The 23660-nt window shown below is 39.5% G+C and overlaps 2 protein-coding genes and 1 pseudogene across 2 annotated transcripts; 2 read left to right on the top strand and 1 right to left on the bottom strand.

Moving 5' to 3' along the window:
- The first annotated feature begins 4572 nt into the window (after positions 1 to 4572).
- LOC139070249 (proteinase-activated receptor 3-like) lies at positions 4573 to 5715 on the top strand. Its single transcript, XM_070551976.1, has one exon. It carries the CDS (start codon positions 4801 to 4803, stop codon positions 5713 to 5715), a length of 915 nt encoding a protein of 304 aa, XP_070408077.1. The 5' UTR covers positions 4573 to 4800.
- A 91-nt stretch (positions 5716 to 5806) lies between these two features.
- Positions 5807 to 15956, top strand: LOC139070248 (somatostatin receptor type 2-like; annotated as a pseudogene).
- Positions 15957 to 18711: 2755 nt separating this feature from the next.
- On the bottom strand, positions 18712 to 22497 carry LOC139070329 (zinc finger protein 436). The gene is made up of 2 exons (XM_070552326.1): positions 22240 to 22497; positions 18712 to 20459 (listed from the first exon to the last, which is right to left on the bottom strand). Exons 1-2 carry the CDS (start codon positions 22433 to 22435, stop codon positions 18904 to 18906), a joined length of 1752 nt encoding a protein of 583 aa, XP_070408427.1. The 5' UTR covers positions 22436 to 22497; the 3' UTR covers positions 18712 to 18903.
- Positions 22498 to 23660: the final 1163 nt, after the last annotated feature.

The raw sequence follows: 23660 nt of genomic DNA, 5'->3' as shown, positions 1-23660 counted from the left end.
TCCAAATCATGCAGACGTTTGCTCCTTTGGTAGCTTTGATTGTAAACGTTTTGGGCTGCAGCGCACGTGTAAAAACTGCTCGGAACTGAAAAAAAGGAGAGTTTATAATCCTGCAAGATTTGAGAGGGAGATGGACTGGAGAAATCTGGAATTTTGCACGTTGAAGAAAGCTGTGAAGGATGAATTTGGTCGATGGTGATTACGTGGTGAAAGGATTCAGATTTTATTTCAGAAACAATTTAAAAAGCAGCTCCCCCTTTGGTGAAATTTGTGCCTAGTGCCACAAATTCATTAATGTCGCTTTTATTTACAGCTCAAAACGACTAGGAATAAGGATGGAGATCAAATGTAAGCTCAGAAAAAAAACTTGTTTGACCAGAAACAGCCTGGAGACGGACTTCAGAACCACGTTTAAACTGCAAAACCAGCCACATGTTTACAGAAGTATTTAGTTGGTGGGTAGGAAGAAAGTAATTGGTTTGTATTGTTTATCTGGTACTGCTGGGATGTCTGCACGTGTCTGATAACACTCGTTTGATGCTTTTGGTTCAGATCATGTGTGTGAATCTCTTCTCTTCAACTCTAGGTGAAATGTCCGAATTAAAGCAGTCAACAGTGTAAATGTGGTGTTTCTGTTTTGTTTTTATTATGATAATACTGTAAAACATCTACATTATCAAAAGAAACAGAAACAATAGGAACAAATAATAGTTTGTCTGCAAAAAACATTTCCATGCCATTTTCAGGTGAAAGATACAAAGAAGCATCCAGAAAGTAACGATTTTCCAAAATCCAGCTTTTCCCTGCAGAAATAGGTTTATCTGATGGGATCCCGCCAGAATACTGGATCCGCTTCTCCTTTCAGTGGATCATGTCTAAAACCTCCAAAGGAAGGTGACCAGGAGGCCTCAGCTGACTCCTTTGATGAGTAGGAACTCCATGTGGACACCTCAAAACCCTGATGTGTGTTTATGATGCAGTTTCACTAAGTTATAAAGTTATTAATGTGATTCCAGTTACTGCGGTCCGTTTTACTTTCAGGTCATTCTGCAACTTTTGACTACTTAGTTGACATTAATAAGTAACAGAACTGCAAATATAAATCTGGACTTGATCATCCACATATTTTGAAATATATATTTGCAATTAAAAAAAACATAAGCATGAAACTTTAATTAGCTTAATTATAGATCATTGTTTTTGCTTGTTTGCACATAAATAGTGTACTGTTGTGAAAAGTAATTCTCATTTCTACACTTTAACATATATCTGCTACCTTTTCAACAATATTTCCTTTTAAGTAACAGAATAAGCACATTTGACCAAACCAGTGGACATCCTGGAAGAATGCACATCTGTGAACCTGCTGGTTTTGTAGACCAGTGCAGGCTCAAACAGACCAAAGCAAATGATCCGGGGTCAGTAAAACTCTTCAAACAGCCTGAACTAACTTCACACGGTTGCTCAACAAACAACCAACAGGACAGCGAAGATGAATGTTTGTAAATTTGAATGGCATTAACTGTGTTTACTGTTGTTTTAGTTAATGCTCTCTACAGGGTGAGTCCACACAGTAGTCTTTTAAACTCATTAGGATTCACTGTAAAAAAGTTAAAGGTCACCAGTCTGAGCGCAGAGTAGACGGTCGCACCGGCAGCACACTTGGAAACACGTGTAACACATTACATGATGTTACAGAGAATTAAATCAGATATTATCTTCACGACTGTTGCATCAGTTGTTTACTCGTGATTTTCCGTCAGCCTACATCAGTTTGTTGCATCACCGTCAATCAGTGTGAACGGACTGCCACAGCGCGGCAGCTTTTTCCCTTTTATCTTTCTGACCCACCCTGGTTTCCATTTAACGTGAACTAAACTGTCCGTTATCACCACCAGTCTACAGGTTTACACTTTTTCCATGTAAAAATCAATCCATGTTGGGCATTTTTTAATCTAAAGTGTGATGGGTGCATGGGGGGCCACACAGAGACATCATGGCCTCCAGAGGGAGATCCTCAGCTTCCACACCCTCATTGTAACGCTGTGATTGGACCGGCTGGAGGATCCCTGAAGTGTTGGCTCACACTTCCCTCACTGAGTTAGGGGATCCGGGTTTGTTCACACTGGAACTCAGTGGGCACAAGAATTAGGAGTGAAGAGCTCATGAGTGATTCATCTCAGAGCCCAGCAGAACAGGTGAGTGTCAATTTCCATGACCTTACAGGTGTGTATTATTAAAAACTGCTCTGCGTCATTATTTTGAAAACAAAACCCCTTTTTTTGTGGTCAGTAGCGTTCCAGTTCTCTAAGTAGGACTGAAAGCCACTCATTGGTAAGAACCTTTGGTTAAAATGAAAATTTATAAAGGAAAAAAATCAGAAGAGAAAAAAGAGCGATAGTGTTAGAACAAATGTAAAAAGAATGTGTCTCAAAAGCAGTGGTAATATTATAGAATGATCAAACAAGGACTAAAAGAAAGTAAGATCATCAAACACATTAAGATAATATACAATATTTATATCTTTATTAGAAAATATGATATTTTGCTTATTTAGTCATTTTTTTGTTTTTGTTAATTTTAGCTTTTTGTGATTACTAAAGCTAATTATTCTTGAGGAATATGTTACGCCTTTAAAGAAACTGCTGCTTATTCAGAATGCTGCTGCTAGAGTCATAACAAGAACCAAGAGAACCGAGCACATCACTCCTGTTCTTAAATCTCTACACTGGTTACAGAATCGAAGTGCTTCTACTAGTTTATAAGTCACTCAGTGGCATGGGTGGATCTAAATACACCCAGCAGGGCTCTGAGATTACTTAGGGTTTAGGAAGCAGTCAGCTGGTAGAACCCCGGGTCAGAACCAAACAGGGTGAAGCTGCTTTTAGCTGCTATGCTGCACAGATGGAATCAGCTCTCTTATGACCTCAAATGTTCTCCAACTACTTTAAAATCAAAGTAGAAAACTTTCATGTATTCATCAGCCTTTGGATGAATGTTTCTTATGCGGCACCTTCTGCCCTGTAACTGCTCAGTCTTTGCCTTTTATTTGTTTCTTACAAGTAATTTAATTTGCAAATTTGTGTTATTTTATTTCTGACTTTGAAATCTGCTGTTTTATGTTGTCACATTGATTTTAATGTTTTTGCTGTTCTTGCTCCTGGAAAGCACATTGAAATGCGTCTGTGTATGAAATGTGCTATACAATAAAGCTGCCTTTCCTCGCGTTGTGTTAAAGAAAATATGGCGTGTTTTTAATTGTTTTTTTTGTCCGGCATGATTTTTTTTTGTTGTTGTTATTTTGTATTTTTGCTTTTATTTCAAAGGCGTAGGTCTTAATAAGTTTCTATTTGTGCATGCTCATTTTTCAAACAAAATAATGATTTTTTTAATGTAATCATGATTGAATTATTATAAAAGCAAATATGTCTAAAAATAAATGACTCATGTAATCTGAACTATAACTACTGAATGCTCGCACTATGAAAAACGAAGGTTTTGCATTATTTGAGGCAATAAAAGCTGCGATTTAATGTACTATAAAATCATTCTAAAATCATCATAAAGTAACAATAATGTTAAGTAATGATATTTAACTTTTTATAAAAACATTCTTTTATTTTTTGTCAATTCAGTTTAGTGCATGCTTCAGTAAAAAGCTGCAGCTAAAGCATCACTGCTCAGTTGGTTGACCTGCTGCTTAAAGTGTTAAGAAGATCTGATAGATAATATAATTTATTCTAAAATGTCACATATTTTGTAATTTCTTTTGCAAAGAATGTGTCACATTTTGATAGAGTAAATAATTACAGTTTTATTTATCTCCATTCTATCAGAGCTGTTTGCTCATTCATAATTCCTGCATGAATTCATATTGTTGGTTGTTGTTTATATATTTGATTTTAAAGAGACAAGCGTGATGCAAAAAAAGTGCAATTTAAATTTGTACAACAAAGTGAACATTTATTCTGTGCAGTTGGGAGGGTCTGGTCAGATTGTCACTTAAACTTAAGCGGTATTATATATACATAAATATGGAATAAACTCTCATCATGACCATGAGGCAGACGTTTTTTTGATTCTTCTGCTTGATTGCTGCTTTTCCTACCAACCAACATTATCATCATCAGCCAGTGGCGTGCCCAAGTGGTGGCCAAGGCCCTTCTTGGAAAACTGTTGGCCACCCGACTGGTCCCCCCGTTGAAAACTTTAATCACTTTAAAAGTTCTTATTAATGTCTACACAAACTTACATCTTCTTTAATCAGCAAAATAAAATAAATACATTTATGATGAATGACCAAATAAATAAATCCTAATTTAAATATCCATATGTTGCTGCTGTTTAACATTTTCAAAAATACATCTAAATAGTTTATGAACACTTCATTAAGACATCAGGTAAATTAAACAGTTTTAGAATTCTAAAACAAAACATTTTCTAATAAAAAATTTAAATAACTGAAACATTTTTCTAAAATGTTTTTGTTTGTCAAATTTAGAGTTACCACAAGGACTAATATGACTAGCTCCCTCCCAAAAACCAACAAAAAACAAACATGATAGTCCACAACCCTCAATAATTGTAATCATTTTTTAATCAAGAAAACCAAAAATAAAAAAATAAAAAAACCTTCAGCGTTATCTTTTATCATTTGGATTGATGTTGTTTAAAGATGATAATAAAAAAGGGAAAAAATCCACAAACATGAGAAGAGAAACTAGCACTAGTGAAGATCTGAGCTTTAACAGAGAACTTATTCCTCTTGTTTTGTTTTCTGACAGATCTTTGTTGTCCTAGATGATCGGAGAGACCCTCATGGATGATCCACACTTTTCCGTTCTCTTCAGGTCTCACAGACCTCCAAACTCCACTGGGGAGAAGACGGTCTATGAGAGCTGCAGGGAAATGCCCACCGTTCTCATCTGGTACCTCAGTCTGCAGTTCACAAATATGTTCCTGGGCATCCCAGCCAACCTCACGGTCCTGTGGCTCATCCGCTGCAACAAGGGTGACCCCTGCACCTCAGACATTTTCATCCTTCATCTGGCGGTTGTAGATGTTCTGTTCTGTCTCACTCCTCCTCTGGAGCTGGTCAATATCATCTTCCTCACCAGCAGAAACACCTGGTACATCCTGCGCTTCTTCTACGGCATCAAGGACTTCTCACCTCTATTTCTGTCCTGCATCTGTCTGGACCGCTACGTGGCCGTGATCCACCCCATCACCTTCACCAGGCTTAAGGACCGCAGACACAGATCAGTCCTGACTGTTCTGGTTTGGCTTATCATCCTGGCCTATGCTTCTGCTAAATGTGAAGGTGACATTGTGAACTTTGACAAGGTCTTCACTGTGATGATCCTCACAGCGTTTGCTTTCATGCTGATCTGCAACATAGCGATCCTCTGGGCGCTGAAGAGGTCAGGGCCCGGCAGAGACGACATGCATCCTGTGAAGAAGAAAGCCTTCAAGATGGTCCTCATCATCCTGGCCATCATCGTGTTTAACTACTTTCCTTCTGTGGCTCTGTTCCCTTTTAAGAACTACTTCTCTCCTGATGTGTTTCGCTGCTACATTCATTATGTCGCCTTTGGCTTGATGGACTTCAGCAGCACCATCCAGCCCGTGCTCTACCTGTCCAAGGAAAAGCTTCCAGTGAGGCTCGGCTGCTGCCAGACCCACCAGACCAATACCCTCACAGCACAAACCAGGTAAAACTCACCGCTTGTAGGTGTCTTTAGAACTAATTAAAGCACATGCATTAATTTTCCATTTCTGCTTTACCCAGATCAGAGTCGCAGGGAATATGGACCCTGTCATAGCAGACAATGGAGGTGATCTAGCGTACACCAGATCCAAAATGAAAGACAGTCTAAATCTCCTGGAGAAAAACCCCGAGAGAAAACGCAGACGCCCAGTGAAAAGACGCTGAGGCACTAACCTGAAACCACCGCACAAAATCAAGCAGTTTTAGAAAATAATTGCTTATGTCCTGACTTTAATCGGTTTTATAATTTGTTTTCCCAGACATTGGATCCCAATACTTTACCTGAAAATACACTGCAAAAACTGGTTTACAAGAAAGTTAAAATAGCCAATTTTTTTAGACATTTCATCTTATTTTTGTCTAAAAAGAAAATAGATTTTTTCTCTAAAGATAGCATTAAGGCAAATGTTTTTGAATATGATCTAAATTTTCTTGTTTTGAGTTAAAAAAAAATCTGCCAATGGGGTAAGCAAATGTTTCTTAAAACTAGCAAATAAATCAAAATTTTGATTATTTTGCCAGTCTTAAGAATTCTTTTGCTTTGTTTTTGAGCTTGTAAAGCATTCGTCATTTTTACATTAATATAAATCTGAGTTCAGGTAAAAAATTTATCTCATAGTTTAGATCTTGCATTGTGTGGTTCTGCCGAAAGATAATAAGCAAATAGGTATCTTGCTGGTTGAAGACTGGTCTTTGAATGACCTCAGTTTGCTTTTGATGTGTGATTCTGCAAAGACATCCTAAACAAATCAGCCTTGTTGTAGAATGATCTTTGCTTTTAGTGGTTAAAGGTGCTTTGCTGAGGCTAAAGGATTACGTTATGCTTATTAGTTCATTTATCTATTTATTTTTTTACAGAAAACCTGCACCGGGAGTGGAATGCAGCCCTCGTTAATAAAGTTGTACTATCTACTCTTCCAAGTCATGCATTTGTGTCATAAACCCACCACCAACCATCTCGACTAGACTCAACTCAAACTTTATTTACATACCACTTAACAGACAAAAGCATGCCACCAAAGTGCTTCACAGACACAGATGAAATAGAACACATAAAATTTACAATAAAATCAACAAAACTACACAAGCAAATTAAACAGTAACATTAGAGAAAATTAGCAGCACTATGAATCACCCCACAGAGTTAAAAGCCAGTTCGTGAAAATGGGTCTTCAGCTTAGATTTTAAAACTGCCACAGAAGAGGACTGCCGAATGTGTAGTGGAAGCTCATTCCAGAGTTTTGGAGCTGCCACTGAAGAGCTCTGTCACCACGCATCTTCAGCCGTGACCTGGGGACCACAAACAAGGACAGGTATTCTGGACGGAGTACCCGAGAGAGAACATACAACTGCAGCATGTCTGCCAAATATGCTGGAGCCAAACCATTAAGAGCTTTAAAGTGGCATTATGGAAGTTTGACAACCAAAACATGTATAGAAATAATAAATGTCTTCTTCATACATTCTCCTGCAATGCCCTGGTCCTGTAGAATGAGCTCTGGCATTTTTACTGTGATTGCCTGTTTTTCTGTAAAATCACAGAAAAAGAGAGCTGCTCGGGTCGAGCAGGCTGCTTCATGCGCGTTCACGCTCAGGCATAGCTCGTAGCATTTGCTGTCCATAGCTTTAGCTGCAGAGAGAGAGGTAGTGCCAACTCAGCGACTTTGTCGCTGTTCCTAACACCTAGTGATGAAGCTAGCTACATTTCTGAGGACTTAGCTACTTTCTTCTAGATATTTCCTGCAAATTAGCAACAAAATAGCCATTTTCGCTCCGAACCATTCTTTGAATGTTGTTTCAGCTGTCATCAAGGATATAAAAATTACAGATGGGAAACACTCACCAGTGCTGTAGCTCACCTTGTAAGGCGTCGGGCTCTGTGCAGAATACCTGGGTTCAATTCTGGGTGTGAACATAGTTTATTTAGAGTTTAATTTTTACATTTATGGTACATTTTTTACAGTAAGATGCCCAAATTTTTTATTTGAGACTCGCCGAATGGCATTGAATTCACAGATAAAAAATATGTGGGTTCAACTTTCATTTTGGAACAATTTTTCAAGCAAGGGAAGGGAAGCTCTGTGAAGCTGACGGACTGACCGATCTTAAACCTTTGTCGGCTGTGCTGAAGAGAAAGTTACAGAACCAAATTATTTTATTAATTAGCTGCGCGTTCTCCCGTCCTCTGTCCTCCGGGCCCCCCCCCCCCACACACACACACGGGACTGTCTCAGCTGTTATTTTCGTTAAGGAGTGTGCACGTACAGCATGTGCGCCTCGTGCACGAGCCTACTATTGAAGCTGCCGTTACGCTTTTGGCCTGAGGGGGCAATCGTGAGCATAAAAATTCAAAACTCCGTTGAGTCCCTTTAAAGTGACAATGTGTAGTTTTTACCATTAATCTCTGGAAATAGTCATTGAAATGTTGTTGTAAATGAATTAAAAGATACCCAGTTGTTGAAAAATATTAGCAGTTTTACAACAGATAACCATAAAAATCAGGTCTAAAATACATGGGAGCAGGTCTAAGTCTCTGGGCGACGCCATATTGGATGCCATGTTTCCTTCTATGGATACCCATGAGGACAGAATGCATTTACTGATCTGTAACAAATTATTACAAAACTTTCAGCATTATTAAACACTGTTCTTTTACACATTTACCTCTTCATTTGTTGCCAGTGATGAAAGGGAATCTGATGTTCTTGTTATTTTGCTGGAGGTTTCACTCCCAATGGTTTTTGACCCTAATGGCCATCCGTTGGTAAAGTCTTACTTGAACACAAAAATAATGCTTTCTTGCAATGATTTAGGTATCTACTGCCCCCCAATGCCAGGAAAAATATGCACTGTCACTTTAAAAGCCAATAAAAGAACTTTGAAGGAATCCTTTTTGTCAACCATGACAATGATCTCTGAATTCAGACAGAATTGATGCTCTGACTGATTTTTTCATCTATTATTAAGGACGTATTACCAAGGGCGTCAGTTTGTTTTCAGAATTGCTGGGGACACTAACCATACACTTGAGTGGGGTTTAAAAATTGCTGGGGACAATATAGGCTAGCACAGGGGTCGGCGGCTCTGTAGCCGCATGCGGCTCTTCCATCCATCTGATGCGGCTCTCTATGCTCTTAAAATAATGAATTGATATTTAAATAAAAAGCTTTATATTTTACTGCATTAATTTTACATCTGTATGCTAATTCTAAATGTAAAGATTATCTGCGTAAACCTGAACAGTTCCGACCCGGTCTTACTGTGAGACCGGGTTGACGCATCACGCTTGTGCGTAATCATAGGCGCTTCCTGAGCTGGAGGATGTCAGATTCTGGGATACTCCTCAGACGGCTCCTGGATGCGTCGCCACATTGGAGACAGGAACAAGCACTTTTCAGCCAAAGTTTCATAATCAGGGAACATTTTCTAAGTGACAAGTCTCTGAGAGACATGGGTTTGGAAAACACTCGCTTCAGTGGGAGGAACCTTCTCACATGCGCTCTGGTTCTGAGAGCCTGGATTTGTATTCTGAACAGTCTAAACATGTTTTTAAAAGAAACGTATGACAAAAGTGGCACCTGCTCAGTAAAACCACCAACAGGGTGAAAAGTATCAAAATATTGTAGGCAGAGACGGGCTACAACTTCTGGATCATCTTTATATAAATCGTTTTATTGATTATCTTCTTATGAAAGATAACTTTGACGTACACGAGCGACCAGGCGCGTTGCAAGATTTTCAAAAGTGTGGGAGATGTTGTCTGTGCCTAAAATAATTTGATGTTATTCACCTTGTTAGTTTAATTTCCATAATAGCGGAGCAGGTGCGAATTTTAGACTCGTCACGCATGTCTCCGTTTTAAACATGTTTAAACTGTTCAGAATACAAATCCAGGCTCTGTCTAGTTAGAATGGTGTAACTAAAGTTTGTACTGAATGAAACTACATTAAACCATGTTGAAAAGAAAAGGATCTGATTAAATCATTTCCCCTCATTTACAGTCACGACGTACAGCGCAGTGCGCATGGCTCTGGGGTTAATCAAGTTTAGTTGTTTCTCTTTGCAACAATCTTCACAAGAAGGCAAACCAGTTAAATGGCAGGTTACAGATATTTCCATTTGACTGTATTTTGATGGATAAACTCAAGGATGCTGGCTGTTTTCAAAGAATTACCCCGACGCACACTGATGCGCATGGATGAGCTCGGAAAAATGTTCTTTTTATGAAATTATGAAACTTTGGCTGAACAGCGCTTTTTCCCGTCTCTAATATGGAGACGCATGACGCATCCAGTCTGAGGCAGAATAGCAGCGCAGAAAGCACCTGTAGAGACATTTGATCACGCACAAAGTTCATGTGGAGCAGAAGCGGTCGGGCCACGGCAGGTGAAACGTTCCTAGCCTACATGAAGTGAAACTGTTTAATTGTAACATTAATATGTTACTGGACACGCTGGTCTGGTTGGTTAGACCAGTGTTGGAAGTGGAAAACACACACACACACACACACACACACACACACACACACACACACACACACACACACACACACACACACACACACACACACACACCAATTAAAATAATGCTGATAGCATGGACTAGAAGACGGGTGATGGTTTTATTTAAATGATGATCAGGCTGCTGTAAAATGTAATCTCCATCCACATCCAGACGGAATGATCCTCTATTCTATTTGCTCTGCTCTTGTCTGGACTGATGTAGCTGACGGTGCGCGCGGCGCGCCTAACGGCTGTGGTGCACATTTTACGCATTTGGAGAGATGGGCTGGATGCTTTGCTTTTACTGGAATATGGTCCACTTAACGCACGGGTGTAGACTACATATTAATGACAAATGAATGAAAATTAAACTGGGAGTTTTTACTTCATATTTTATAAATAAAAATGACGGGGGAACACATTCATGACGTATTTTTAAACGAAATTTTCTAGCGCGACCTGCCTGCTTCACTTAAGTCACTGCTCATTAAGGTCCGTCCAAAATTACCGTGGCCCACCCAAAAATGAAAACCTGGCGCCGCACCAGTTATAAACCTCTGCAAATTGTTGTTCTTCACGTTATCAAACTCAGACTTTGTACAGCTAATGTCAAGATGTAAAATGATGAATTCAGTCGAGCTCTTCCGTCCCTCCCTTTCCTGCTCTCCTGGAAACCCGACATTGGCTGTCAGAAGCGGGAGGTGAAGAAGGAGATGAGGCAAACAGAGTGAGTGTGCGACATAAAGAAACCATGCTTTTCGTTCTTTTTTAAACAGAGAAACAGTTTTGTTTACCTGTTTGTAGCTACGGTTTCGCCGACAGCTGCCGGCTTCTTCAGGCTGACGCTGATGGTGGCGCGTCACTTCCTTCTCCGTTTATCTGCGGGCAGCAGAGGACGTTGTCGCCCTCTACTGCCCGCTCTCCCCTCTCCGACGATGCAGTCCCATGCGTGGTCCAGCGTGTAAACTCCGTCGTCCCTGTTCATGGTCCCACATCCACGTCTCCTTATCTCGATTGCTTCCTTGACCCATCTTTTGTATTTTTGTTGTTCGGTGGTTATGATCCGTGTGCTGTCCCAGTCCATTATATGGTTTTCTCTTAAGCAATGATCTGTTACGGCTGACTTTTTTATTGTACTTTCTGCTTCTTCTTTTGCTGCTCTTGTGTGTTTACGATTTGCCTCTTTCTCGCACTCCTTTCTGTGTTCTATTGTCCGTGTATTGAGTTGGCGTCCGGTTTCTCCTATGTATGTTTTATTGCATATTTTGCATGGGATTTCGTAGATGACTCCACATTTTTGTCCAGCTGATATTTTGTCTTTTGGGTGTACTAATCTGTTTCTAACTGTTGTGTATGGCTTTGTTGGTGTGTTTATGTTGTGTTTTTTCATTGTTGCTCTTATTTTTTCCGTTATGCCTCTGATGTATGGTAGGGTTATCACTGGTTTTGGTTCTTGTCTTTCTGGTTCTTTTTTTGGGTTGTTCTTTGCTTTCTGTTTTTGTTTGTTGTTTTCCTTTGTTTATCGCCCATGTCGGGTATGCGCAGGTCTTTAAAGCGTGTTGTATGTGTTTGTCCTCTTGTTTACGGTCTCTCTCTTCTGTTATTATGTTTGCTCGGTGATATAATGTTCTGATTACTGACATTTTGTGTATGATGGGGTGTTCTGATGTCCATAATAAATATTGGTCTGTGTGTGTTGGTTTCCTGTATGTGTTTATGTTTAGGGTCCCGTCGGTCTGCCTGGTGATTTTCATGTCCATAAATGCTATGCTGCCTTCTGTTTCTAACTCATAAGTGAATTTTATGTTGCCCGTGTCGTCAATATTATTTAAGTGTTGTGTTAGTGTTTCTGTTTGACCTTTTGGTATGATTTCCAGTATGTCGTCTACGTAGCGTTTCCATAGTTTTATTTTGCAGTTTGGGGGGGCAGTGGCTATGGCTTTTTGTTCCAGGTATTCCATGAAAAACTCGCACAGGGTGGCTGATAACGGGTTACCCATGGCGAAGCCTTCCAGTTGTTTGTATATTGTGTTATCGTATGTGAAGTAAGTGGAGTTAGCTACCAGTCCTATCAGTTGTGCTATGTCATCTGCTGTGAGGTTTGTCCTTTTGTGTAAAGTTTTGTCCTGTCTGATTCTGTTAACTACTATGTCTATGGTTTTTTGGGTTTTTTGGGTTGGTGTAAACACACAAGAGCAGCAAAAGAAGAAGCAGAAAGTACAATAAAAAAGTCAGCCGTAACAGATCATTGCTTAAGAGAAAACCATATAATGGACTGGGACAGCACACGGATCATAACCACTGAACAACAAAAATACAAAAGATGGATCAAGGAAGCAATAGAGATAAGGAGACGTGGATGTGGGACCATGAACAGGGACGACGGAGTTTACACGCTGGACCACGCATGGGACTGCATCGTCGGAGAGGGGAGAGCGGGCAGTAGAGGGCGACAACGTCCTCTGCTGCCCGCAGATAAACGGAGAAGGAAGTGACGCGCCACCATCAGCGTCAGCCTGAAGAAGCCGGCAGCTGTCGGCGAAACCGTAGCTACAAACAGGTAAACAAAACTGTTTCTGTGTTTAAAAAAGAACGAAAAGCATGGATTTACAAAGACACAGCAAGAACACACCTAAGATGTATAAAGAAACCAGACTGGTGTGGAGGTGAGCAAAACAGCTGGAAAAGTGTGGGTGTTGAATTCCCCACGGGTGCGATGTCCATGCGAGCGACCGGTAACTGCTGCTGTCACCTGGTTGTGAGCAGCTCTCTGCTGTCTGAGGGTAGGCCCCGCCCACAACGCCGCGGCTGCTGAGGTGTTTTCTTTACTGTGGGAAACGGGTAATAATGGCTCTTTGATGGGAACAGGTTGCCGACCCCTGGTATAAGATCTGAGCTGGTAAAACAAAAATCCTCATCAGCAGGCTTTTTTGAAAGTGGGGGGGGACACAGCTGCCAATCACAAATTTTGCCGGGGACATGTCCCCGGCGTCCCCGGTTAAAATGACGCCTATGCGTATTACGTGTTCTGAGAAAAGTTGTTTTCTACAAAGTTTTGTTTGTAGAAGGGCATTTCTTTGCAGTCAGGCGGCTTATTTACATGCCATTTTAATATAGATGGTGTCATGAAAGAGCTCTTTAGCTGTTTGTACGCATGCATGAAAACAGTTTTGCTGTCTGTTTTTTTTAAATAACACGTCCATAACTGCATGGGTGTGTGTGTGTGAATAAAGAACGTAGTTGAATGTGGGACAGCAATAGCTGCACAGCAAAGCTCAAGAAGATAATTTCCTGTATGACTGGAGTCATCTAAAGGTATTAACCTTTATTATTTTAACTAAATAAAAGCAACAATTGATTCATTTAAAGATGCACATTATATATTTATACAGCTATTCAGGATGTTTAAATGTGCAGGGCATGATAGGTTAAATAATCTGATATCATAGGCTGAACATTTTTATATCAAAGTAATTTTTCTACAAATGAATCATCTGACTCATGGCACCCAGAGATGTGTTTAATGGGCAAATATACCTCCACACATAAATCTAAAACTTTTCTATAAGCTAGCTCTGGGAGACTAGTGCACCCAAACTTTTATAGATGCTACCTAGCACATAAATACTAAAATGGCCTGGGGAAATACCATCAGACAGCCGACGGATGGACACTGATCAAACACTTTGTAAGCAAATCTGTATCTAAGGTTTTGTGTTAATCAGCCCAATAATTAACCAGCAACTCTTCTAAAGCATCTCTGACAGTGGAGAGGATATCTCAAAATCCGATTCTCCCATTTAAATGAACACGCACTGGGAACAGAGTGTGTGTTAGAATGGAAGCATTCGAATCATTTAATTTTCTGACTGACTCCTATGGCACTGGAATGGTTTTTTTTAACATCTCCAACTAAAGTCAGTCATCTAAGCCAAATTTAACATTAAACAAATAACCACAGAATTTTCTCCAGTGAGATTTTTCTTCATCTTCAACCCATAAAGCTATGAAAAGTTTCTATAAACGCATCAGAGCGCATTCACTTTGTTTGGATAAAAAATGTTCATGTCATTTCTATTTATGATCATTTTTTCTGTTGTTTAAATTCCAACATTTTGGTGTTATTGTTTATTTTTTAAACCAATCAATCAATCAATCAATCAATCAATCAATCAATCGCCTTCCCTGTCATGAGCGAAAATGGGTAAGTTCATGAATTCCTATTTACAGTGCATAGATCTGATTGGCTTTTCTAAGTGTTCAAGTGTTTTCTTGTTTATTCCTCATCAGAGGCTAAAGCAGGAAATTGGGGTAGAAGACTATTTTCACATTTAACCTTCATATTAAACTTGGAGGGATCACTCACATTTAAAAAATAACAAATAAACAACGGCTTCTCAGTGAAATTGTTCTGTAAAGGAAGAGGGAACGTCATCACGAAGTTTCCACGTGGAACCTTTATCTTAAAGGCGTGCGTATGAACATATATTTTGCATCATGCCTCTTCTGATGCGTACCAAGAGTTACCAAACAATATTTAGTGGTATTTAAAACTAAACGACAATAAAATGATTCTGATTTTGCTCATTTGGGTTGCAGATAACAGAGAGGGAAGACTGACATTGCTCTTCTCAGAGGGACAGAACTCAAGACCAGAGAGGATGTTTAATCCCTCTTGACAGTTTTGAGTCTGCACTGGTATATCCAGGGCATATCAAGGTATAAACATTTAGGGGTGGTGCTGTACAGTTTAGAGACCCCACTGGCACATCTTTCTTCATCTGGACCAGCTGAGCATCTCATGGATGCTTCAGACTTCAACTCCTCCTTGCTCTTCATCTCTTACAGCTCTCCTAACTCCACCCATGAGAACACGGTCTATGAGAGATGTATAGAGTTGCCTGTAGTTCTCATCTGGTATCTCTGTATGCAGTTTACTAACATTCTACTGGGTCTCCCTGCCAACCTCATGGTGCTGAGGCACATTCGCCACAACAAGAGTGAGCCCTGTTCCTCAGACATCTTTATCGTTCATCTGGCGGTTTTAGATGCACTGTTTCTTCTCAGCCCTCCTCTGGAGTTGGCCAACATTGTCTTCCTTGACAACAGCATCATCTGGTACATCCTGCGCTTCTTCTACGGCATCAAGGACTTCTCACCACTCTTTCTAGCCTGCATCTGTCTACGTGGCCATGATCCATCCCATCACCTTCACCAAGCTTAAGAACCGCAGGCACAGAAAAGTTCTGACTGTTCTGGTGTGGCTCATCATCCTGGTCTACACTTCAGATAAGTGTGAGGGCAGCGTTGGGAACTTGGACATGGTCTTTACAGGGATGATCCTCTCAGTATTTGCTTTCATGGTGTTCTGCAAAATAGCGATCCTCTAGGCGCTGAAGAGGTCAGGGCCCGGCAGAGACGACATGCATCCTGTGAAGAAGAAAGCCTTCAAGGTGGTCTTCATCATCCTGGCCATCATCGTGTTTAACTACATCCCTCCAGTGGCTCTGTTCCCTTTTCAGAACTACTTCTCTCCTGATGTGTTTCTTTGCTACATTCATTATGTCGCCTTTGGCTTGATGGACTTCAGCAGCACCATCCAGTCTGTGCTCTACCTGTTCAAGAAAAAGGTGCCTAGGAGGTTTGGTTGCTGCCAGACCCAAAACATTACAGCAGAAACCAGTTAAAACACGCCGCTTGTCTTTAAAACTACTTAAAGGACATTATTTAATTTTCCGACTCTGCTTTATCCAGATCTGAGCCATGGGGGGATGGACCCTGTCACAGCAGGTTTTGGGCATGAATCTGAAAACACAAGTTTCCAGCTGGAGGCATCATTAAATTCATGGATCCGAACAGATGAAATCACGGGAAAAACATGAAAACTCCATACTTTCCTCATGTGAGGTGACTCAGCTAACCTTAAAAACATCAGGATTCTGCATCCACTTACTCATGATTCCCCTTCTCCATTTCCACTCACACCTAAGAGCCACACGTTCACCTATCAAGCATGTTAGAGAGGACTCGTGTTCAAGGACAACCTGCAAACCACATAAGGGCATTTGAACCTGCAACCTTTTTGTTCAATGGTGACAGTGCCAGCAAGACAGATGCTCTTTGGCCATTTAAGGACATCTTTATGCTTCAGTAAATAAATAATACAACTATGGCAAAAGCATGGAGTGTGTGAAAAACATCCCTTTACGTCAGGGACTCATGAAAAAAAGTTACGGTATCGTTATGTCACCGATGATTTAATAATAGTTGCATGAAATTTGAGAGAAAAGCCAAAACCAAAACAACTTCTTGAGCTTTGCCATGTGGAAAATGATTGTGAAAATAGAAATCCATTCAGCGGTGAGCAAAAACACAAGCTTAACTTTAAAAATATCTCAAAAATACTATTATAATTCCCTGCCTGTGGGCCCAAGAGACATCCCAGAGAAAAGACCTTTGAAAAATATAAAACAGACCAAATTCAAATTCAATTCAATTCAATGGTACTTTATTAATCCCAGAGGGAAATTCCCACTGAAGCCTGAAATACAATAACCAAACATCACAGCATGGAAGCACTTTGCCAAATATCAAATGTTAACTTAGATCAGTTGAAAACTTTTTCTTTTTTAGAAACAATTATATAAATCAAGTTTTCACTGAAATTTAAGTCAACTTTTGATTACATCAGCACTTTCTATGTGGATTAAAAAGTGAAGTCTGTGCCGTTGTCCCGTCATTTTCAGTGTTAGGAAGAGGTAACTTGTTTTCAATTATTATACCAAAAAAGATTTATTTAAGGCACAACAATAAAACATTGTTTTAAAGATGTGAAACACTGAAAAACCATTTTTAAATTGTTATTTCTGATATAGTGATTATTTTTCTGAGTTTTTCATGCAGGCTGAACATGAAAATATCCTCCTACACCTATCTCCTGTGCTAGCTTCTGATGGTGAAACTCTAGGATTTGAAAATCCTGACAGATCTACGCCACACTACTGCTTAACATTCACCCATCTTGACTCATGACAGGGAAGGTTGTTGTTGGTTTAGTGTCCAGGAAACAGCTGAGACCGTCTCGATTAGTAGAAGCTAACTGTTAGCATTAGCAACTCCACCACACGGCAGAACACCTCCAAGCTTGTGTTGTGTATGGAAATAAAACATCAGTGTTGCAGAGCAAACTGAGTCAGTGGTAGCATCGTGTTGCTGTAATCCAATCTGAGATGTCTGAATATCAGGAAATACGACTGTTATGTTAAGCTCTTCTTTGATGTGGCGTTCTGCTAGTTCCTGAAACAAGTGCATCTGAGCTTTTCCCCCAGAACACAACTTGCAAGGCATTTGTTCCTACTAGAGACCAATGCAAGTGTACTGATTAAATAAGTGTCCCACAGCTGGAAGTCTGGCAAGTGTTTTTTCAAACGTAGTGTTATCCCAGAGCTCCACAAGCCGACAGCCCGCGCAGCAGTCAGGAGCTGCGATCAGACAGAGATGCGCCGAGCTGCGGGGAGGGGAGAAACGGGTGGAAAACATCGGTCTCCCGAGAGCTCCACAAGCCGATAGTCGGAACCCAGCTCCACCAACATGTTATATTTCAACCCATTTTCTAAAGTGCAGCATTATGTTAAATGCACTGGGTTCTACCCTTTTACATTTAAATTTCATGGTTAAACAGTACATGTTAAAATCTAAGCTCAGCTCGGCAGTGACCTAAAATACATAAATATAATTTTACTTACCCCAAAAAATGAAGTGGAGACTCCTTGGATGCTCTATTAGTGCAATTAATGCCACAGCAAGTCATTTTGTCCAACAATTGCACAAATAATATCCAAAAAAGAATACACAAACACAGAGACTCAAAATCCCGGAACAGTTTCCAGGCCAGACCGAGGCTCTACTGAGGCCTTTCCACGGAGCTAGCTCTGTGGTCACGTGGGTCTGATGCTCATTAATTATACAGAATTTTAGGCTTTTAATACACTTAAACAGAAGAGTGAGAAAAAATTCACCCCCCTCAGAGTTGTCATGAGTGTAAACTAGATCATTTAAACAAAAAACATGTTTTGGTACCAGGCTGTAAACATGTTTATTTCTGCTGTGAAATTGGTATTTTTAACATGGGAGTCAGTGAGGATTTGCTCGCTTCTGACACCAGCCCCCAGCGGATGAGGGTGGAACTGCAATTTTTGTCACTTCCGCATCGGACTAAATTTTTCACCCGCATTATGGGGGCTTAGTCTGGAAGTAAAAGTAAGACAGTAATGTTTCGGAGGTGAGGCAACAAGCTAAAAGCAGAGTGAACATCGGTGCGGCCTACTTAGAGGCTACGAAATCACGGCCTGATGGTGACCTGGCTTTGTTGCTACTGGACTTGTAAGCTTCCTTTAAAGTACAAATGATCCTGAGAGATAATTGTCTAAAAATATTTCCAGATTATAAAGAACATTGGCTTTTAAACTTTGCAGAAAAGGGACTTTGTAAAAATACAAAAATAATCAACTGCTAATCACAGTTTAGACACTAAACCTACAGTTTTCACATCAGAAAGTCATTTCAAATTTAAATCAGTTTGGAAACCCAAACAATCTGTGAGGTGGACCTGTATGCGAGGCTATTTAGTCTCCATCATGTCGCTGAAGCTCGGTTTGCCGCGTTCTCACCGGGTCTTCTTTGTCCCTGATTTGATTTGTCCCTTCCTTGTCCCTCCTCTATCATGTGCATCTTCATGTGTTTCTTAAAGGAGGACTGATTAGTGTAGGGCTTCCCACACTTACTACAGATGAAGAACTTCTCTTGGGTGTGCACCAGCTCGTGTCTCTTTAGGTGACCCAACCTGCTGAAGCTCTTGCTGCAGTACGAGCAGTCGTACCCCTTCTCTCCCGTGTGGATCCTCTGGTGCAGCTTCAGGCTGCTGGCTACCGTAAACGTCCTGTTGCACTCGTCGCAGCTGTACGGCTTTTCTCCTGTGTGAGTCCGCATGTGTACGGTGAGGTGTCCAGTCTGGCTGAAGGTCTTCATACACAGCTTGCAGATGTACGGCCTCTCTCCTGTGTGGATCCTGTAATGGGTTTTGAGGTCACCACGACTGGCGAACCTTTTGCCGCACTGAGTGCAGCTGTACGGCTTCTCACCAGTGTGGACTCTCTCGTGTAAGTGCAGGTTTCCAGCTTTGCTGAACGTCTTGCCACACTGCTGGCAGCTGTAAGGCTTCTCTCCGGTGTGAGTCCGCAGGTGGACTTTGAGCCGGTAGCGCTCGCGGAAGAGCCTCCCGCAGTAAGAGCAGGAGTACGGCTTCTCTCCGGTGTGGATACGTCTGTGTGTCCTGAGCTGACTGAGGTGGGAGTGCGCTTTGCCACAGATGTCGCATTCGTGGGGTATTTTTCTTGTGCAGGTTCGCTCGTGGGATTTCAGGAGATCTGCCTGGCTGAGGCGTTTTCCACCACTGCTGCAGCGGTGAGAGTTTTTGCCGCAGCAGATGTGGTTGTTGAGAGATGATGCTCGACTAAATGTCTTTAGACAGGAGGGACAGCTCAAATGGCCCTTGTTACTTTCTAGAAGCTCTGGTGGAGTACTGAGAGGGGAATCATTTTGTTTACCCATCACCTTCACCTCCTGGGTGCTGCCTCTCTCAGGATTAAGCTCAGGTTCTTGATATCTTGCTGCATGTTTTAATTCTGGATGGAACAAACCATCACCTTCAGTGTTTAACGGTGCTTCAGTCTTCTCCTCTTCCTCCATCTTTATAAAAAATCCATTCTGCATGTTGCTGTCTGCAGCAGCAGTAGCTTTAACATCACTTTTGCTCGCTTCGCACTCTTCTTCACCTCTTAAAGGAAGTAACAAAGATGGATAAGCATCTGGACTGGTTTCAGTGACATTCAAGCTCTCACTTGTTATCGGCTTCATCATCAGATTGAGAAGCAGAGATGGCTGAGACAGGTCCATAGCATCATGTCCCTCCAAGCTAGGCTCCAATTTTCCAGTGAATGAGTTGACACTCATTTCTTCTTCGACCTGATCTGTCTGCAAACTAAACGAGGCAGAGGATGTGTAATTCCTCCTGGAACTCTTCCGATCGCTGCTGCATATGGAGACCTTAAACATGCTCTGGGTGGAGCTGGTGGGATGTTCATTCCATTCACAGGAGGAAAACTGTTCAGCAGTATCTGTGTCACACAAATCTGAAAATAAAAAGCATGGATAACAAACAGATACGTACAAAAATAATTAATTTATAGAACTGATTTTATTAGATATGTATTTTTCTCCACTAGGGGGCAACATTGCCCACATTTGAGGCCTGTTACTATCTATTAACTACATGTCAGCTATCTGCAAAAAATAGCTACTGCATGTTTATACTTTGTGGATAAAATTGTCTTGAGTGGTGTAGAAAGTACTCTTCACCCTTTTTGGAGGAAAATGAAAATTATTTGCAGGAAACTGAAGTATGTGCAGACCTTGCTAAATGTTTACATACCGTATACTTAGTAAGCCCAGGCTGAACACTTTCAGTTAGTTTTCTAGTTTTAGTCTGCATAAGTTTTAGTTTGTCACCATACACCTTTAACTTAATAATAATAATAATAATAATAATAATAATAACAATAATAGTTTGTCACCATACACCTTTAACTTAATAATAATAATAATAATAGTTTGTCACCATACACCTTTAACTTAATAATAATAATAATAATAATAATAATAATAATAACAATAATAGTTTGTCACCATACACCTTTAACTTAATAATAATAATAATAATAGTTTGTCACCATACACCTTTAACTTAATAATAATAATAATAATACTTTGTCACCATACACCTTTAACTTAATAATAATAATAGTTTGTCACCATACACCTTTAGCTTAATAATAATAATAATAAATAGTTTGACACCTTACACCTTTAGCTTAATAATAATAATAATAATAGTTTGTCACCATACACCTTTAACTTAATAATAATAATAATAATAATAATAATAATAATAATAGTTTGTCACCATACACCTTTAACTTAATAATAATAATAGTTTGTCACCATACACCTTTAGCTTAATAATAATAATAATAATAATAGTTTGTCACCATACACCTTTAACTTAATAATAATAATAATAATAATACTTTGTCACCATACACCTTTAACTTAATAATAATAATAGTTTGTCACCATACACCTTTAGCTTAATAATAATAATAATAAATAGTTTGACACCTTACACCTTTAGCTTAATAATAATAATAATAGTTTGTCACCATACACCTTTAACTTAATAATAATAATAATAATAACAATAATAGTTTGTCACCATACACCTTTAACTTAATAATAATAATAATAATAGTTTGTCACCATACACCTTTAGCTTAATAATAATAATAATAAATAGTTTGACACCTTACACCTTTAGCTTAATAATAATAATAATAATAGTTTGTCACCATACACCTTTAACTTAATAATAATAATAGTAATAGTTTGTCACCATACACCTTTAACTTAATAATAATAATAATAATAATAACAATAATAGTTTGTCACCATACACCTTTAACTTAATAATAATAATAATAATAATAATAATAGTTTGTCACCATACACCTTTAGCTTAATAATAATAATAATAATAATAATAATAATAATAATAAATAGTTTGACACCTTACACCTTTAGCTTAATAATAATAATAATAATAATAATAATAATAATAAATAGTTTGACACCTTACACCTTTAGCTTAATAATAATAATAATAATAATAATAATAATAATAATAATAATTGTCACCATACACCTTTAGCCTAAAAAATGTTTTCACATACTTAGTAACTCCTGGCTGGCTAGCTTTTCACAGCTCCATTTTAGTTGCTTTATCACGTGCCTCCTCCTCCGTCCCCTTTCTCTGCTCAAACAAACAAAATGCGGACGCTGTAACACCAGGCAGCATACCTTTAAGGGATTCGGGGCTCTTTTGTGCAATCAGCAGCCGTTTAAGCTCCTCGTTTTCGGACTCGATCCTTTGGATTGTGCCCTGATACTCGGACAGAGTCCGCCCCACCGAGTTCAGGATGTCAGCCACAGTAGCTTTAAATATGACGTTCAGAGAAGACTCTAGCAACATCTTCAAATCACTTGATTCGTCCATGTCGGACAAAACAATCCAGACTGACACAACTGACAGGCACCTCACCGGAAGTGAAAAGACAAAAGGTTATTTTAAAGGTGGTTTTAATCAGCTGCTCATAGGTTAGTGGCGCGCCCCCTGCCGGCGTGGAGGTTAACGGTTGGCTAAAGTTAAAATTTGCATTTTTCCTAAAACCTCAGGTAATTTCATCAACTTTTTTGTTTCATTTTATAGTCATGCTCTTGTAAATTATATAATATAATATGGATTTACTAATAAGAATTACCAAAGTAACTGCACATACAAAATGTAAGCTATCTTAATAAAGCTGTTATAAATGGTCCCTAATTAAGCTAATTAGATGTAAAGCTTAGCATTAGCATGCTTGTTTGCTACAAACTAAGATAGCTGTGAAATAACAGCTTCCTTCCTAACTACTGCAATGCAAATTTTGTCATGAGAGCTCCCAACAATACTTGAACCATTTTAAGAACAGTAAGGAATAATAACATGTTATTAAATAAGCTAGTTTGCTAAATGCGCTATAGCTAATCCGTGTGTTTACTATCTGCAAAACAAAGAGCACTAATGTATATTTTATTGGCTAATGAATTAATTTGAAACAAAATGGGCTTTTAAAAACTATATGGTTTGTTTTTTCAACTTTTATTGTTCATATAAAAATCTAATTATTGCAGTTGCCAATAAAAATTACGTGATAGTAATTACTGGAAGTGATGGTAATGAGTAATGCTGCTGAATGTAGTTTTCATGTTCATAATGCAAATTCAGTATGTTTGTCCGACTTTCCATAATTAACTATAAATATTATATCACTGTGCATTCCTGATTTATGAGCAAGAGCTGGTGTTAGACATAACAATATGTTTATTTGTTACATTGAGTTTTGTCATTACAAATGTGTAAGATCACTGCCATGTGTGAAAAAGCTATAAAACCGGATTGTCTGCTGCATGTGTTAAACTGGCTCTCTGCCAGCAGCCTAAAGCCCAGTAGAACCAGGAAGCAGTGATAAGTTTCGCAAAGTACCCACTGGTTTAGCCACACTGCTGGAATGAAGCTGAACCACTCCCCTTACCTGACCTGTATCTGTTTGCTTGTATGCCTTCAGGGTTGTGGGCGTGACCTCTCAGGTGTCTTTTAAACTCTTGAATCATCTACCAATCAAAAAGAAGCATTTCTGTACTTGTTCTGCCACTCTGGCCCTTTCCCCTCATCGTTCCTG

This window comes from Nothobranchius furzeri, chromosome 6, assembly GCF_043380555.1.
Source record: "Nothobranchius furzeri strain GRZ-AD chromosome 6, NfurGRZ-RIMD1, whole genome shotgun sequence".
Lineage (NCBI taxonomy): Eukaryota > Metazoa > Chordata > Actinopteri > Cyprinodontiformes > Nothobranchiidae > Nothobranchius > Nothobranchius furzeri.
Note: the sequence above shows the minus strand (reverse complement) of the source record. Positions and strands in the feature narration are given on the sequence as shown.

Excerpts from the sequence above, each read along its gene's own strand:
- LOC139070249 (XM_070551976.1), top strand. The coding sequence starts at position 4,801 with ATGATCGGAGAGACCCTCATGGATGATCCACACTTTTCCGTTCTCTTC.
- LOC139070329 (XM_070552326.1), bottom strand. The coding sequence starts at position 22,435 with ATGGACGAATCAAGTGATTTGAAGATGTTGCTAGAGTCTTCTCTGAAC. Across the intron at positions 20,460-22,239 it reads GAGCCCCGAATCCCTTAAAG|ATTTGTGTGACACAGATACT; the intron begins GTATGCTGCCTG and ends TTTTATTTTCAG.